Consider the following 15,179-nt stretch of genomic DNA (forward strand, 5'->3'; position numbering starts at 1 on the left):
TGTCATTGATGGTATTCCTGATTCTGTGGTGAGGAAAACTATACTATATGGGTGCGAAACAATATCTGAATTTAAACAGAGGCTAAAAATTTATGATAAAATGAGATCGGACAATGATAAGTTTAAAAATCCGAAACCGAAAGTAGACACTCAAGTTAAAGATAGAAGTAAGCTTGCGTCATCAAACCGAAATCAATCTAACGTTAATAAGGTCAAATGTTTTAATTGCCAGGAATTTGGGCATCGGTCATCGCACTGTGTAAACAAATCGAAGGGTATAAAATGTTTTAAATGTAAAATTTTTGGGCATAAATCAACTGACTGTCCAGAGCAGAATCTCGAGAAACAAGCTTTAGTACAACGAATTTTTGATAAGGATAGAATTATGAAGACTGTAGAAATAAATAATCATTTAGTTGATAGTCTAGTTGACACTGGTTCAGATGTCACGATATGCAGCGTGGAGTTACACAAGCAGATTGGTTCTCCTAGTTTAAATTGTAGCGATATTACATTAAACGGAATTGAATCAAAGGAAACGTACCCCATCGGCTTTTTCATTTCTCATATTTCAATTGATAGTTGTTCACTTCGTACGAAAATTTATGTAGTCAAGTCGTTATGTAATCAAATTGCATTAGGTTTGGATGTATTGAATCAGTTTAACTTCTCCTTTACCGAGAATGGCCTTCAAATAATTTCTCATCGGAATAAAAGTAATGTAAACTTGATAACTGCGGAGTCATCTCTAAATGCTAACGTTCGTTGCGTTATGGGAAATTTGAATATTGCTGTGTCATTGAAGAATGTTTATGATCTTTCTCAATCGTCTGGCGTCTCTGTTAATCTAAACAAAAACCTCGAAAACGGAAGTGGCTTGAAAATTAATTACCTTTCACATCTGGTGAATGCTATTTCTGTCAACGAGATTGATTTATCGCATATTTCGAGTGCGAAACATAAAGAAAGACTGTGTAATTTAATTAATTCGTACTAGCCTCAGAAAAATTGACAATCTGACTTCAAGATGCAAATAAATTTATGTGATGAAATTCCTGTCTGTCAAAACAGAATATACATGTCTTTCGCGGAACAAAAAATTGTTGACGATCAAATTAAGGAATGGCTGAAAAAAAATAATAAAGCCTAGCAACTCTAACTATGCAGCGCGTATTGTTTTGTGTAACAAGTGGGATAATTTTAAAAGATTATGCATTGACTATCGGAAATTAAATAAGAAGATTATTAAAGACAAATTTCCACTGCCTTTAATTCCGGAAATACTTGATCGTTTAGAACAGTCAAAGGTCTTCACGACTCTAGATTTGAAAAATGGCTTTTTCCATGCAGATATAGATGAAAACTGCACAAAAATACACTGCGTTTGTAACACATAATAGTATTTACGAATTTCTTAAAGCTCCTTTTGGTTTATGTATTAGTCCAAATGTTTTTCAAAGGTATATTTATTCAGTATTTCGTGACTTGCTAAATGAGGGTGTACTAATTATTTATATGGATGATATAGTCATACCGGCTAATGATGAAGTTGAATGTTTAGACAAATTAGAAAGAGTATTCAAAACTGCTTCGGAATATGGATTAAAAATAAATTTCAAAAAGTGCCAATTCTTAAAAAGCAAAATTGAATTTTTGGGACATGTAATTGAAAACGGAACTATTCTACCATCGCCTTCCAAAACTGTTGCTGTTCAAAACTTTCCACAACCGCGTAACTGTAAACAACTATCAAGCTTTTTAGGACTAACGGGATATTTTCGTAAATTCATTCCTCATTATACTAAAATAGCTAAACTTCTTAGTGACTTGCTTAGGTATTGGTTTTAAGTTCGATTCCGAACAACAGGAAGCGTTTTGTAGATTAAAAGAAATTCTCTCTCAGGCACCTGTTCTACACATATTTAGGCAAGGATATCCATTAGAACTTCATACTGATGCTAGTAGTCAAGGCTTTGGTGCGGTATTACTCCAATTGTCTGATGATGCTAATTATCACCCAATCCAGTATATGAGTAAGAAGACACCGCAGCAAGAGAAACTCTGTAGTTACGAATAAGAAGCCCTTGCAGTTGTAGAAGCTCTGAAGAAGTTTAGAAACTATTTGTTAGGCTCTAAATACAAAATTGTAACTGATTGTAGTGCTTTTCAGAAAGCTTTAGATAAGAAAGATTTAACTCCTAAGATTGCGAGATGGGCAATGTATATTGAAGAATTCGATTACGAAATTGTACATCGTTCAGGAAGCCAAATGAAACATGCTGATGCTCTAATTAGAAATGCTTTAATTTTAATATCATACATATCCGATGTAACTGAGAAGATTCGGTTAGCACAACAACAGAATGAAGATGAACATGTGAAATTGATAAAGAATTTAGTTGAGAAGGGAGAAGAAAATGGATTCTTCGTGAGAAATGATATTTTGTTCAAATTTGAAAATGGTAAAGATCTGCTAGTAGTGCCAGAATCCTTACAGAACGAAATCATACAGAAAGTACATAAAAAAGGTCACTTTGTTGTAGATAAAACCGTGAATGCCGCAGAGCAAGAATTCTATATTCCCAGACTGAAATGAAAGTTGAAAAGGTAATTGCTAACTGTATAGAATGTATACAGTTAGCAATTATATTTGCCACCATTTCTTTGCCACCATATTGCAAGGAAAAGCAGAAGGATTTCTTCATCCTGTACCGAAAGAAAACGTTCCCTCGAGTACGTACCATGTCGATTTTATTGGACCTCTTCCATCAACGAACAAGAGATACCAACACATTCTAACTGTGGTCGATGCTTTTACGAAATTTACTTGGTTCTATCCAGTGAAATCACCAACTATGCAAGAAGTTATTTCAAAATTGAAGCAACAACAGACTGTATTTGGAAATCCAGTCAGAATCATTTCAGATCGAGGTAGTGCCTTTACATCGAAAGAATTTTCAGCTTATTGTACAGAAGAAGGTATGGAACATGTCAAAATTACTACCGGTATTCCAAGAGGTAACGGACAGATTGAGCGAATCCATAGAATTTTGATTCCTGTTTTATCAAAATTATCGCATGAAGATTCAACGAAATGGTTTAAGTATGTTCCAGATGTCCAGAGAATAATCAACAGTACAACAGCAAGAAGTACAAAATATTCACCGTTTGAGCTTCTCATAGGCACGAAAATGAAGAACAAGGAAGATTTGAGAATTAGTGAGATATTGAATGAAGAATATCTAAAGCAATTGATACAAGAACGTGATGAAATGAGAGAAGATGCGAAAAACAACATTTTGAAGATACAAGAAGAGAATCGTAAACAATTTAACAAGAGACGAAAGAAACCGAAACTGTACAAGATTGGCAACTTGGTAGCCATTCAGAGAATTCAGTATGAGACTGGTTTGAAACTATGACCCAAATTTCATGGACCGTATAAAATCATAGCTATTAGACCAAATGACCGATATGAAGTCGAAAAAGTAGGATACCATGAAGAACCGAATTTGACATCTACTGCGGCTGACCATATGAAGCCATGGTCAAATTGATTGATGTTTGTATCAGCTCAAAACCTAAGGACCTGATACTCTTTTTTTTTTTTTTTTTTTTTTTTTTTTTTTTTTTTTTTATTCTCTTTGCAGGTACATGATAGTGATGTCCATTCAACACACATCGAGGACGATGCCTCTTCAGGCTGGCCGAAGCTGTGCAGATCAACGACCAATGCTGACTTAGCGAATTACCAGCAATGACGTCATTCCAGCACAGCGCAGTGCGAAGCATTCCAGACAGCGTCAGATAGCGTCCAGACGTGGTCGAGATTGGAGAGTGGAGATGTGAGCAGACGGCTCGCATGCTTTCAAGAGTTAAAGAAGACAGACGGTCTTCTTGTGTGTTAACTGCCTTTAGATGATCATACTATTTAAAGCTATCCATAGATGTTTGTGTGAAAGGACTGAAATTTTCATCATTACATGAATCCTGAAACATTAATCTTTACTTAATTTATCTTTATTACTTTTATCTATTTCTTATTAGTAAAATAAAAGCATTTAAAATGCAATAGTCGTGCTCTCTATTTTGAAAGAAATACCTACATACATATAAATGACAAAAACGGCGGAAAACAGCCTATAGGAAATTGTCGAATAAGAAGTACCTGAAGCGAAGAAATCAAATAAATTTGACTCTTTTAGCAGAATCAAAGAAACAACGGAAGAGGAAAGTATAACATCATGAAAAATTTCTTCTATAGAAAATATAAGATTCGTCCAATAATTTTTTTAGAAGCAGAAGTTGTTTGGAAAATCTTAGAAGAACCTGAAAAATATTTTTTTCGTAGAAGTATTTATATTAAGTTGCGAAAGCAAATCAATTAAAATTTTTCCTTTGAACACTAGGCGATTTCAGGAATGTAGCAAGATACTTACAAGAAAAGAAATCCAATTCCATACCTTCCAAATGCCAATTGAAAACTCAATAAAAGCTGTTATAAATGCCTAATTTAAATATGATGTCCTTGAAGAATTACGAGAAATAAAGCTGCCTACGAAAAATAGTATATTGTTGTGATTTATCTTACTTCAAAAGTAACATCTGATAGCTATGTATTTTGAGTGTCCCATGCTGCAAAGACATTACAGATTTACATATATACAGGGTTTGTGCCCGGGCATATTGATATGTCAGCCAGCAAGGCTAACCGGTATACCGACTCGAGAGGCGCAAAAAGGACTTCTCACATAACATTTATGATGTTTGATGATAAACCATCAGAGAAATTTAGTAGTGTTTCTTGACGTAGGAAAATATTCATTAAACTAATACAGCAGTTTTAATATGATGCTACACCAGAAAAATAATTTTTCTTCCTATCTTAAACAAAGAACTCAGTATTATAAACTGAAAAACACCTTTAGCATATATGAAAATATATGTATTAAATTAGAGCAACTAATTTAAGTCTGTTATGCATAGGAAAGTCTTAATAACTAAACCAATTCTACGTATCTCAAGAAGAGAGAATTTATTAAAAAATACATTAATAACTGTTATGATTATTAAACGAAATCCACGCTTAATAGTAAATCTGAAGTATTGTTTTCTGTACAAAAAATAACCATACTTGTTTGTTAAAATATTTCAAACGTCGTTTGCTGATGTTAGGACTAAGCGTTATATATAACCTGATGAACGAGGTGTATATATTTACTAAAATTAAGTTTCGTTTTGGACGGTAATATTAAAAAAATTGCCATGAAATTCTTCATGATATGAAGGAATATGATTGCTGTTTTCAGGAATGTAGAAGAGCTGTTTTATTTCAATCTGCCTGTTTCAGCTAAAATCACTATTCAGCTGAGTAGAAAACATGAGACCACTCTTTATAAAGTTCCATTTTCAAGTTACTCAATCATGGACAATCAGTTGTGGAACACCTGTGAAGTATTAGTTCCCACAGCCGCAGGAATGCTGTAAGCATCATACATTCCACTCTCTAACGTTACTTGGGTTTTATTACAGTACTTTAGGTATACAATGAAAGGCCGTAATATTTCCAGTCAGTCTGAGCAGGCTTCAACTCTTTACGCCGACTGGTATTAATGTCCTGTAGAGATTCACCGAGTCTCTACAGGATTTTCTCACCGATATTTGAGGTTTTCATTATTGTTAAATTGGTAGCAATACGATTTTTTTCAGTAAATATATATGTACAACAACTTGGTGAATAAAATAACCCATTCTGCGTCTATAGTTAAATTCACCCGATAAGTACTTTTACTATAATTTCCGGCAAGTGCTTCACGCTGCTGCTTATCTGAGAGTTATGTCTACTTGTAATGCCTACAGATTTCTGGCAAGTTACATCCTGAGCATGATAGGCAGGCTTATATACCATGAAGGTACATTAAGCTAATGTTTTATCTAAGGATTGCGCATCAAACCTCACAAATTCATAACCAAGTTACACAGAAAGTACTAAACTGAAAACTCTAAATAAATCAATACAGCGGTGTTCACAGAATAAAGATATTGACAAAGACAATTAGAAGTAAAAACGTGTATAAATTACCATACAAGAGAAAAAAATTCTTAGATTAAAACCTTTTTTAAATCAATGATTACCATCGACCCACTGCAGATGAACGTATAATCACTTATAGAATCATTAACACAAGCAATTTATCTATATTAAAACTGAAACTAAAAAGTTCAAATTCGCTTTCAACAATAATAACAGCTGCATAAAAATTTACTGCTATATACCAATATTCATTTACCGGGATAACAGTGACTCATCTTGAGTATTTCCTAAAGCTGTTAAAAGTAGTCGTTTTTCAGAAGGAACTTGGGTTTCTTCATATTTTTTCCAGCAGAATTCCCATTCTTCTTTGCCACCATATTTTACACCAGCATTATACACGGCACTACGCAAGTTGGGAGGAACTCTAGTAATGAAAACATTATTAGCAGGACTCAAAGGATAAGCAAAATAGCATCATGCATTCCAAACGGATTCTAAACGAATTCTAAAAGCAGGTTATCTCAAAAAATAAGTATGTAACAAAAATACAAAAGATATCAGTTAAATATATGAGTTATTAATAACTCATACATTATTAATAAATATATGAGTTATATAATATATGAGTAATTGACGAATTGTAAAATACAAAACGTATAACATTTCACAATTAAATTTACCTTGAAAGATTGCTCAGAAACATATGGTTTTAATATAAGAAATAAATCAAATAATGTGTAATTAAGATCATGAATCTTAAGACGCCGTTTGAAAAAAAAATAATTAAAAATTTGGGAAGAAAAGTAAAATTTAGTATTTTTGTTGGTTACCAATTAAATAAATTCATAATTGGCAGGGCTGCATATAACCTATATGGTTTTGCGCGAGGAAATTCATTACTACTACTACTACATAAAATATACCTTTAGGCAGAATGTTCTTTATCTTTCTAAACATCTTTTTAAAAAATTTATTCTGTAACATACAAAACTGGGCGTGAATGCTTTTCAGTATTTTATTTCTTAAAAACATTCTCAACACGTGAAAAGTAACTAAAGAAAAATTTGATATTAAGGCTCTTGTAAAAAACTAAATTAGTATTGATAAAAATTTTAATACTTCTCTTTTCTGGAATGGGAATTTTAACGCATGCTTAGATCTGTATGTTTCTCTAACGTAAGAGCTATCTTCGAAAAATATGCTTTCGAAAATTGTTACCGTTAATACAAATGTTTTACGATTCTCATTTCCCTAGGGCAAATTAATTAGCAGTAAGTCTGCTGCTTCTTATTGTAACTAATTTTCTTTAACATGATTATGAAAAATACACATCCATTAAAATTTTTATGGAAATTTTATTACATGTGTAATATTATATGTGTTTAATAAGTGGCTGAAATTATCATAATTTGGCTAAAAGCCTGTGTTTTGTGAGTCTCCTCTTATGCTAGAACCATAATTTACGAACAATAATTCAACAACTAAAGTCGAGCGTCTTCGGAAAATTGAAGGAACAAGGAAAATTTTGAAAAATTGAAGGCAAAAAAAAATCGACCAAATGAAATATCAATTTTTCAAGAAAGGTTAAAATTATTTTAGAATTCTATAGTTTGGAATTCATTTCAATTAATGATTTTCTCTTGTACATGTTCATATAATCAAAATTTTATTGTATTTAGCTGTACGATTATTTTCAAGCATATTGAGTAAACCTTAATATTGTTTACGATTTTAAAACGGCTCAGTTCCTATACTTTGGTTTTTCAACTAGTTAAATGGCTTGTCATTCAATGGATATGAAGCAACTACTTTGCAAGGACAGACCATAGGAAAATTTCAAGCAATCGCACTTGTTTTCATTACTCAGGATAGCGGCCTCATTATTGATGGAGAAGCTGAATTCTCAGTTTTTTCATGAATAAATTAATATTACACATGTAACATTTTACGTACATGGTTTTGGAATCCGATTATCATTTAGGATAACCTTCTATAATAAAAATCCAATATTCGGAAAAAAATAATTATCTTATTGAAATTAAATAGCCACGTTTTTTCCGCATAGTGTTTCAATACAGAGAAAAAAAGAGGACAAATTATCACGCCGCATATTCTCATTTTAGAGATTCAGAGATATAAGAAATAAGTCAAGAACATCATATATACTTAATACATTGATCATTAAAGATTGGTCTTAACATACAAGGCAAAATTTATTAGGCATATTTAACCGACAGGACTTAGAAGGAATGCGCTTAAGGGTATATGTTTTTTGGAAAATTATGCAACATAATGCATCCTTTTTAAAAAATAATAGTGCAGAAATTAAATTTAAAAATGTTCACAACAAAAGAAAAATTTTTAAATGAATATAATACTGTTACGAAATTGGTATTTAAAAAGCTAATGTTAGTTCAATTATAAATTAAATGGTTTTATTTCTCACGCAGTGCAGCGCGTGACGAATATTAAAAGAAAGCTAAGCCGGAAAATTGAAAATACAAGAGCGCGTGCATTAAATAAATAAATATCTCTTTTTGATTTCGAGAAAGTACTGGAAAATTCTAGCGCGTGATTTTAAAATCTTATAAAAGGAGGAAAACATCTCAGTTTGTAGTAGTTGCTTAGTTTGTTGTTGTTTAGAAAACTACTGTTGTTGATTGTAGCGAATTCGCGGATTAGCGTTCTTTAGCTGTTTTGAATTACGTTCTATTGGACATTTGAGTAGTTAAAAGATAACTACTGTGAGATATTGTAATACTGCATGATAATTTGAGAAAATTTAATCATTTTTTTGTGATAATAATAAATTTTTGTTCATTTTTCATCGGACTTGTGCATTCATTTCGTAACGAACCCGTACGCAAGCAACAATTTTTTGTGTCAGAAGTGGGGTTTGAATGCCAATAACAAGAGCGATGGAAGAACAATTGAGACAGATCATTAGTGCTTTTGCTGCATTCCAAGAAAAGATGGAAGCTGGCCAAGCATCATTTAAGGAAGAAATGAAATTGGGCCAGGAATCCGTTAAGGAAGAAATGAAATTGGGCCAGGAATCCGTTAAGGACGAAATGAAAGCCGTTCAAGCTGGTCAAGAAGAAATGAAAAGAGAAATTACTTGCATAATAGAAAATAAATTTGAAGCTATGGAAGGCAGAATTGACGCAGTTGAAAATAAAGTTGGACATATTGAAGAAAGAGTTTCTTCGGTGAAAGAAGAAATAGAAGAAAGAGTTTCTTCTGTAAAAGAACAAATTGATGAGATAGTTTCTGCAGTTGCCAAAGAAATGGATACTTTAAAGAAATTCGTAGCGTCGGCAGGGAGCAGGAGTGATGATTTTAAATTCTTACCAATGCCTGCTCGTCCACCTCTGAAGCTATCCACATATGATGGGAAGACCTCCTGGCAGGTGTATAAGACACAATTTTCTATCGTGGCGGATGCGAATGGATGGGATTCCCAAGCTAAGGCCTGTCATCTCGCCGCTTCTCTAAGAGCCGACGCAGCGGATATCCTTCAGACTCTTCCCGAAAACAAAAGGTTAGATTTCGAAGCTCTGTCCGGCGCCTTGGAGTTGCGCTTTGGGGAGAAGTGTTTAAAAGACTACAGCAGGCTCCAATTAAAATCTCGTCAACAGAAGCCTACCGAAACACTTCAGGAGCTCGCCGCGGATGTTGAAAGGCTGTCCCATCTCGCCTTTTCGGAATGCCCGACAGAAACAAGGGAAATCCTGTCCTTGCAATACTTTATCGACGGCATCCGAGATACTGAAATACAGAAAGCTCTACGAATGGCGGATGTAAAAGATTTAAAAAGTGCTCTAGTGTACGCCATGAAATTTGAGGCAGCCCAGCAAGCCACTCGTCGAGACCGCCACCCAGTCAGAGCTGCTCAAGTCCAGGAGCCAGGGGATCAAGTCACCGCTCGACTTGACGATTTAACTAGACAACTGAACGCCTTGAGACGGAATATTGGTGAGAAGAAACCGACCGTTAAGTGCTGGAACTGCGGTGCTGTAGGACACATACGACGAAACTGCAAAACACCCCAGGGTACTGATGTTAAGACCGCTTCTAACAAGCAGCGGGGAAACTAATTAGTGGCCATCTCGCGGGGCGGAGGTTGCCAGATAATGAAAAGCCCCCGTTTAAAGCGCTTCAGATTTCTGCAGTGAGAGGCGGCAGTAATGGACTTTTCATAATAGGACATATTAATGGAGTTCCGTGCAATATGACTATAGATACAGGAGCCAACGTCACCATTATCCGAAAAGATTTGGCTCAACAACTAGGAAACAAACTTATCTGGACGCCGCCCTGCGTTACCCTCCAGACTGTGTCCGGTGAGAAGATCGACATCGACGGAAAAGTAAATGTTAACATCACGTTTGGAAGTGCCGCTTACCATCACACGGCATATGTAGCAGAGATCACTGATTCTTGCATACTCGGATTGGACTTTCTAAGGAAATACAATTTTTCCTTGGATTTTAAAAATAACGAATTGCATTCTACATCTGAGGACATAGCGTTATTTCTCGTTAATGATGAAGAAGTTAAATCTGTCCATAAAATCATAGCACAAGACTATATTACAATACCGGCAAGAACAGAAATTTTACTTCCTGGATCCATAGCCGAAAATAGAAATTTCCGCTACGGCATCATAGAATATCCCAATAAATGTAATATCCCAAAAGGAGTATTAGTAGCCTCAACACTCGTCGACCTATCCAGAACGGTTATCCCGGTGAGAGTCGCCAATGTAACTGAAAAGTCGAGAGTTATTAAGAAAGGTGAAGTGGTTGCAACATGTACTCCAGTAACCAGCGTTGAAAAAAAGAGTAACATCCCAGAATCCGTGTCCTCAGAGAGCATTACATCGAAGTTATTGCAGAATGCACAATTAAACGATAAAGAGAAAAATGCTGCCGATCGCGTCATTAAAGATCTTCAAGTTGTTTTCTCCCGCTCGTCTTCTGACGTGGGTCGAACTAGTTTGACACAACATAGAATAGATACTGGCGATCATCCCCCGATCAAACAACATCCAAGACGTCTACCGTTTGCTAAACAGGAAGAGGTGCGAACACTGTTAAAAGATATGGAAGAAGGCGATGTCATCGAGCCTTCAGCGAGTCCATGGGCATCTCCCATCATTCTCGTCAGAAAGAAAGACGGCTCAACAAGATTTTGCGTTGACTATCGCCGGTTGAATGAGGTTACGAAGAAAGACAGTTACCCTCTTCCTAGAATTGATGACATTCTAGACACTGTTTCTGGAAGCAAGTGGTTCTCAACACTTGATTTAAAGAGTGGGTATTGGCAGGTAGAAATCCATCCTGATGACCGAGAAAAGACGGCATTTACTACGGGACAAGGACTTTGGCAGTTCAAAGTGATGCCGTTTGGACTGTGTAATGCGCCGGCAACATTCGAACGTCTTATGGAGACTGTTTTGAAAGGCCTTTCTTACGAAGCCTGTCTGATATACCTGGACGATATCATCATCGTCGGAAAGAGTTTTGAAGAGCATCTAGAAAATCTTAGAAAGGTGCTTCAGAAACTGAAAGAGGCCAATCTGAAGCTGACTCCCGCTAAATGCAAATTGTTTCGAAAGGAAGTGACTTACCTGGGACATGTCATCTCTGCAGAAGGTGTGCGCACGGATCCTGAAAAGGTATCAGCGGTTAAATCCTGGACGCGTCCCGAAAATGTCCATCAGCTGAGAAGCTTCCTAGGGCTTTGCACCTACTATAGGAGATTCGTGAAGAACTTTTCTTCCATCGCAAGACCACTTCACAAGCTGACAGAGAGCAAGCAAAGATTCTTGTGGACAAAGGAATGCGAGGATGCATTTAACAACTTAAAGGAAGCTTTAACATCTGCTCCAATCCTGACGTATCCTCAGCTCGACAGACCATTTATTCTCGACACCGACGCGAGCAATGAAAGTGTCGGTGCTGTTTTGTCCCAAGAAATAGACGGCCAAGAACGTGTAGTAGCTTACTGGAGCAAGTGCCTGTCTAAACCAGAGAGGAATTACTGTGTCACAAGGAAAGAGTTGCTCGCCATAGTCAAAGCTGTAGAACATTTCCATCATTATCTATACGGGAGAAAATTCCTCCTCCGCACGGACCATGCCTCATTGGCCTGGCTTTTAAATTTCAAGAATCCTGAGGGTCAAATAGCCAGGTGGATACAGAGACTCCAAGAATATGACATCACTATCCGTCATCGTAAGGGATCATCACACGGAAACGCCGACGCCCTGTCTAGAAGACCTTGCCAAGAAAACTGCCGATATTGTTCCAGGGTGGAAGCGAAATACGAGCTGCTGACTCCGGTCGCAAGACAAATTACAACATCAACATCGGCTGATCGAGACCCGTGGAGTGATGATGAAGTCAGGAAAGACCAGCTGGAAGACCGCGACATTAAACCCATACTTGATTTAATAGAGTCATCAAACAGAAAACCTACATGGCAGGACATTTCTATCTGTAGTCCTACAACAAAACAATACTGGGCACTCTGGGATTCACTTCACATTCGAAACGGCGTCTTATACCGGAAATTCGAGTCGGATGATGGGAAGACGTTCCGATGGCAACTGATACTTCCAAGATCCCGGATTCCTGATGTCCTCAAAGAACTACATAACAGCCCTACAGGAGGTCACTTTGGAATTATGAAGACCTTACAGAGAGTTCGTGAGCGCTTTTACTGGAATAATGCAAAGAATGACGTGCAAAAGTGGTGCCGATCTTGCGATGCCTGTGCAGGTCGGAAAGGACCGAGGAAACGCAGCCGAGGCAGACTGCAACGTTACAACGTAGGTGCGCCTTTTGAACGTATCGCCTTTGACATCCTGGGACCTCTGCCACGAACTGCTGATGGCAACAAATACATACTCGTTGTCATTGATTACTTCACCAAGTGGCCTGAAGCTTATCCTATTCCTGATCAAGAGGCAGTCACAGTAGCTGAGGTAATGATACAGCACTGGATTTCCAGGTTCGGAGTGCCTCTTCAGTTACATTCCGATCAGGGAAGGAATTTTGCCTCGGCAGTAATCAAAGAACTATGCAAACTACTTGGCATTGACAAAACTCAAACGACGCCATTGCATCCCCAGTCGGACGGCATGGTAGAGAGGTTCAATCGAACCATCCTTAATAACCTCTCATTAGTGGTTTCCAGAAACCAACAGGACTGGGACAAGAAATTACCACTCTTTTTACTGGCTTACCGCAGTGCTGTCCACGAGACTACCGGCTATTCTCCATCACAGATGCTCTTCGGTCTTGACCTTCGTCTGCCTTGTGATCTATTGTTTGGCCGCCCTCCGGATGCTCCTTCATCGTCTGAGGAATATATTCAAGATCTCCAGGCCCGGTTTGAAGTGATGCACAATTTTGCACGAGAGCGAGTCAACTTGGCGACGGAGAAGATGAAGACCCGATACGACACAAGAGCTACTGAACATCAATTCCACGAAGGAGACAAGGTGTGGTTGTGGAATCCGACTCGACGGAAAGGACTTTGTCCGAAATTACAGTCACCTTGGAATGGGCCGTACACAGTCCTAAACAGGCTGAATGACGTCGTGGTTCGGATTCGTAAGTCTTCGAACTCTAAACCTAAAGTCGTTCATTACGACAGGTTAGCTCATTACTATGGCCATAGTACATAATGTAAATAATTGTAAATAGTATAAGACCATGGTCCATTTTGTTTTTAAATGTGTATTTGATTTGTATTTAATAGCATTTGATTTGTTTTATGTATTGCATTTATTGTTCATGTTGTTTATTATTGTAATGTAATGCTTATTAATGCATTTATGCCACAGTTGTAAGTTTTGCTTCCTGTCCAGGGATTGTACTGCCCGGGACGTGCAGTCCTTGGGAAGGGGGCAGTGTTACGAAATTGGTATTTAAAAAGCTAATGTTAGTTCAATTATAAATTAAATGGTTTTATTTCTCGCGCAGTGCAGCGCGTGACGAATATTAAAAGAAAGCTAAGCCGGAAAATTGAAAATACAAGAGCGCGTGCATTAAATAAATAAATATCTCTTTTTGATTTCGAGAAAGTACTGGAAAATTCTAGCGCGTGATTTTAAAATCTTATAAAAGGAGGAAAACATCTCAGTTTGTAGTAGTTGCTTAGTTTGTTGTTTAGAAAACTACTGTTGTTGATTGTAGCGAATTCGCGGATTAGCGTTCTTTAGCTGTTTTGAATTACGTTCTATTGGACATTTGAGTAGTTAAAAGAAAACTACTGTGAGATATTGTAATACTGCATGATAATTTGAGAAAATTTAAGCATTTTTGTTGTGATAATAATAAATTTTTGTTCATTTTTCATCGGACTTGTGCATTCATTTCATAACGAACCCGTACGCACGCAACAATACCTAAAAAATAATCTTTCTCTTTAACTAATTACAGAATTAACAGATAGTTAAAGGAAAAACGAATTGTAAAGTATATATTTAAAAAATATTAACGGATTCCAAAGTGAAAACACACCAATCTTAATTTACACACATAAATGATTAATTAATAAAATTTAAATGTCTCATTACTTCACGCCATTTTTCATCGAATCTTGAAACATTTGTTTTGCTTTCGCCACAGTTTCTTGATCCCCGTAATGTATTCCTGCTGCTAAAACATTAGATCGCAGTTTTCTAGAAATAAAATATAAATATACAACAAAAGTATGAACACTGAAATATGAAAAATATAAAATTAAATTTAAAAAAAATTACTTTTCCATGTGGCTCCCTTTATCTTCCCACCCCAGTCTATTAATAGCAGGATTTAACAGCTTCAGCACATATTTCTGGAAGACGATAAAAGTGATTTATATTTGCAGACTTGTAAATATATTTCGAACCTAAGCTATGACATTAAAATATCTAAAAGAATGGGGAGTATTTTAAAAAAAGGAAAAAAATCTGAAAAATTTCAGATTTTAAATTACGTCCAAAGGGGCATTTTTTAGTCCAAAGGGGCTTTGTCTCTGAAGGACTATTGTTTTCGTTTTGCGATTTAACGTTGAATCACTATTAATGCCCGTTTCACTTTTCAAACTGTTGCCACCAAATGTTAGAGTCATGCATTATATTTGAAGAAAT

The 15,179-nt window shown here is 36.2% G+C and overlaps 1 protein-coding gene across 1 annotated transcript in view; it reads right to left on the bottom strand.

The window, feature by feature from the left end:
* Positions 1–15,179, bottom strand: part of LOC118196179 (endoplasmic reticulum aminopeptidase 1-like) — a 75,688-nt gene that overhangs the window by 20,600 nt on the left and 39,909 nt on the right. Inside the window, exons 13-15 of the mRNA XM_035367593.2 lie at positions 14,811–14,884; positions 14,625–14,729; positions 6,291–6,458 (exon numbers count right to left, since the gene is read on the bottom strand). Coding sequence (XP_035223484.1) covers positions 6,291–6,458; positions 14,625–14,729; positions 14,811–14,884 — 347 coding nt within the window. The remainder of the gene's footprint in view (positions 1–6,290; positions 6,459–14,624; positions 14,730–14,810; positions 14,885–15,179) is intronic.

This window comes from Stegodyphus dumicola, chromosome 12 (assembly GCF_044657685.1).
Source record: "Stegodyphus dumicola isolate Sdum_Otavi_A_Nest chromosome 12, ASM4465768v1".
NCBI classification, from domain to species: Eukaryota; Metazoa; Arthropoda; class Arachnida; order Araneae; family Eresidae; genus Stegodyphus; species Stegodyphus dumicola.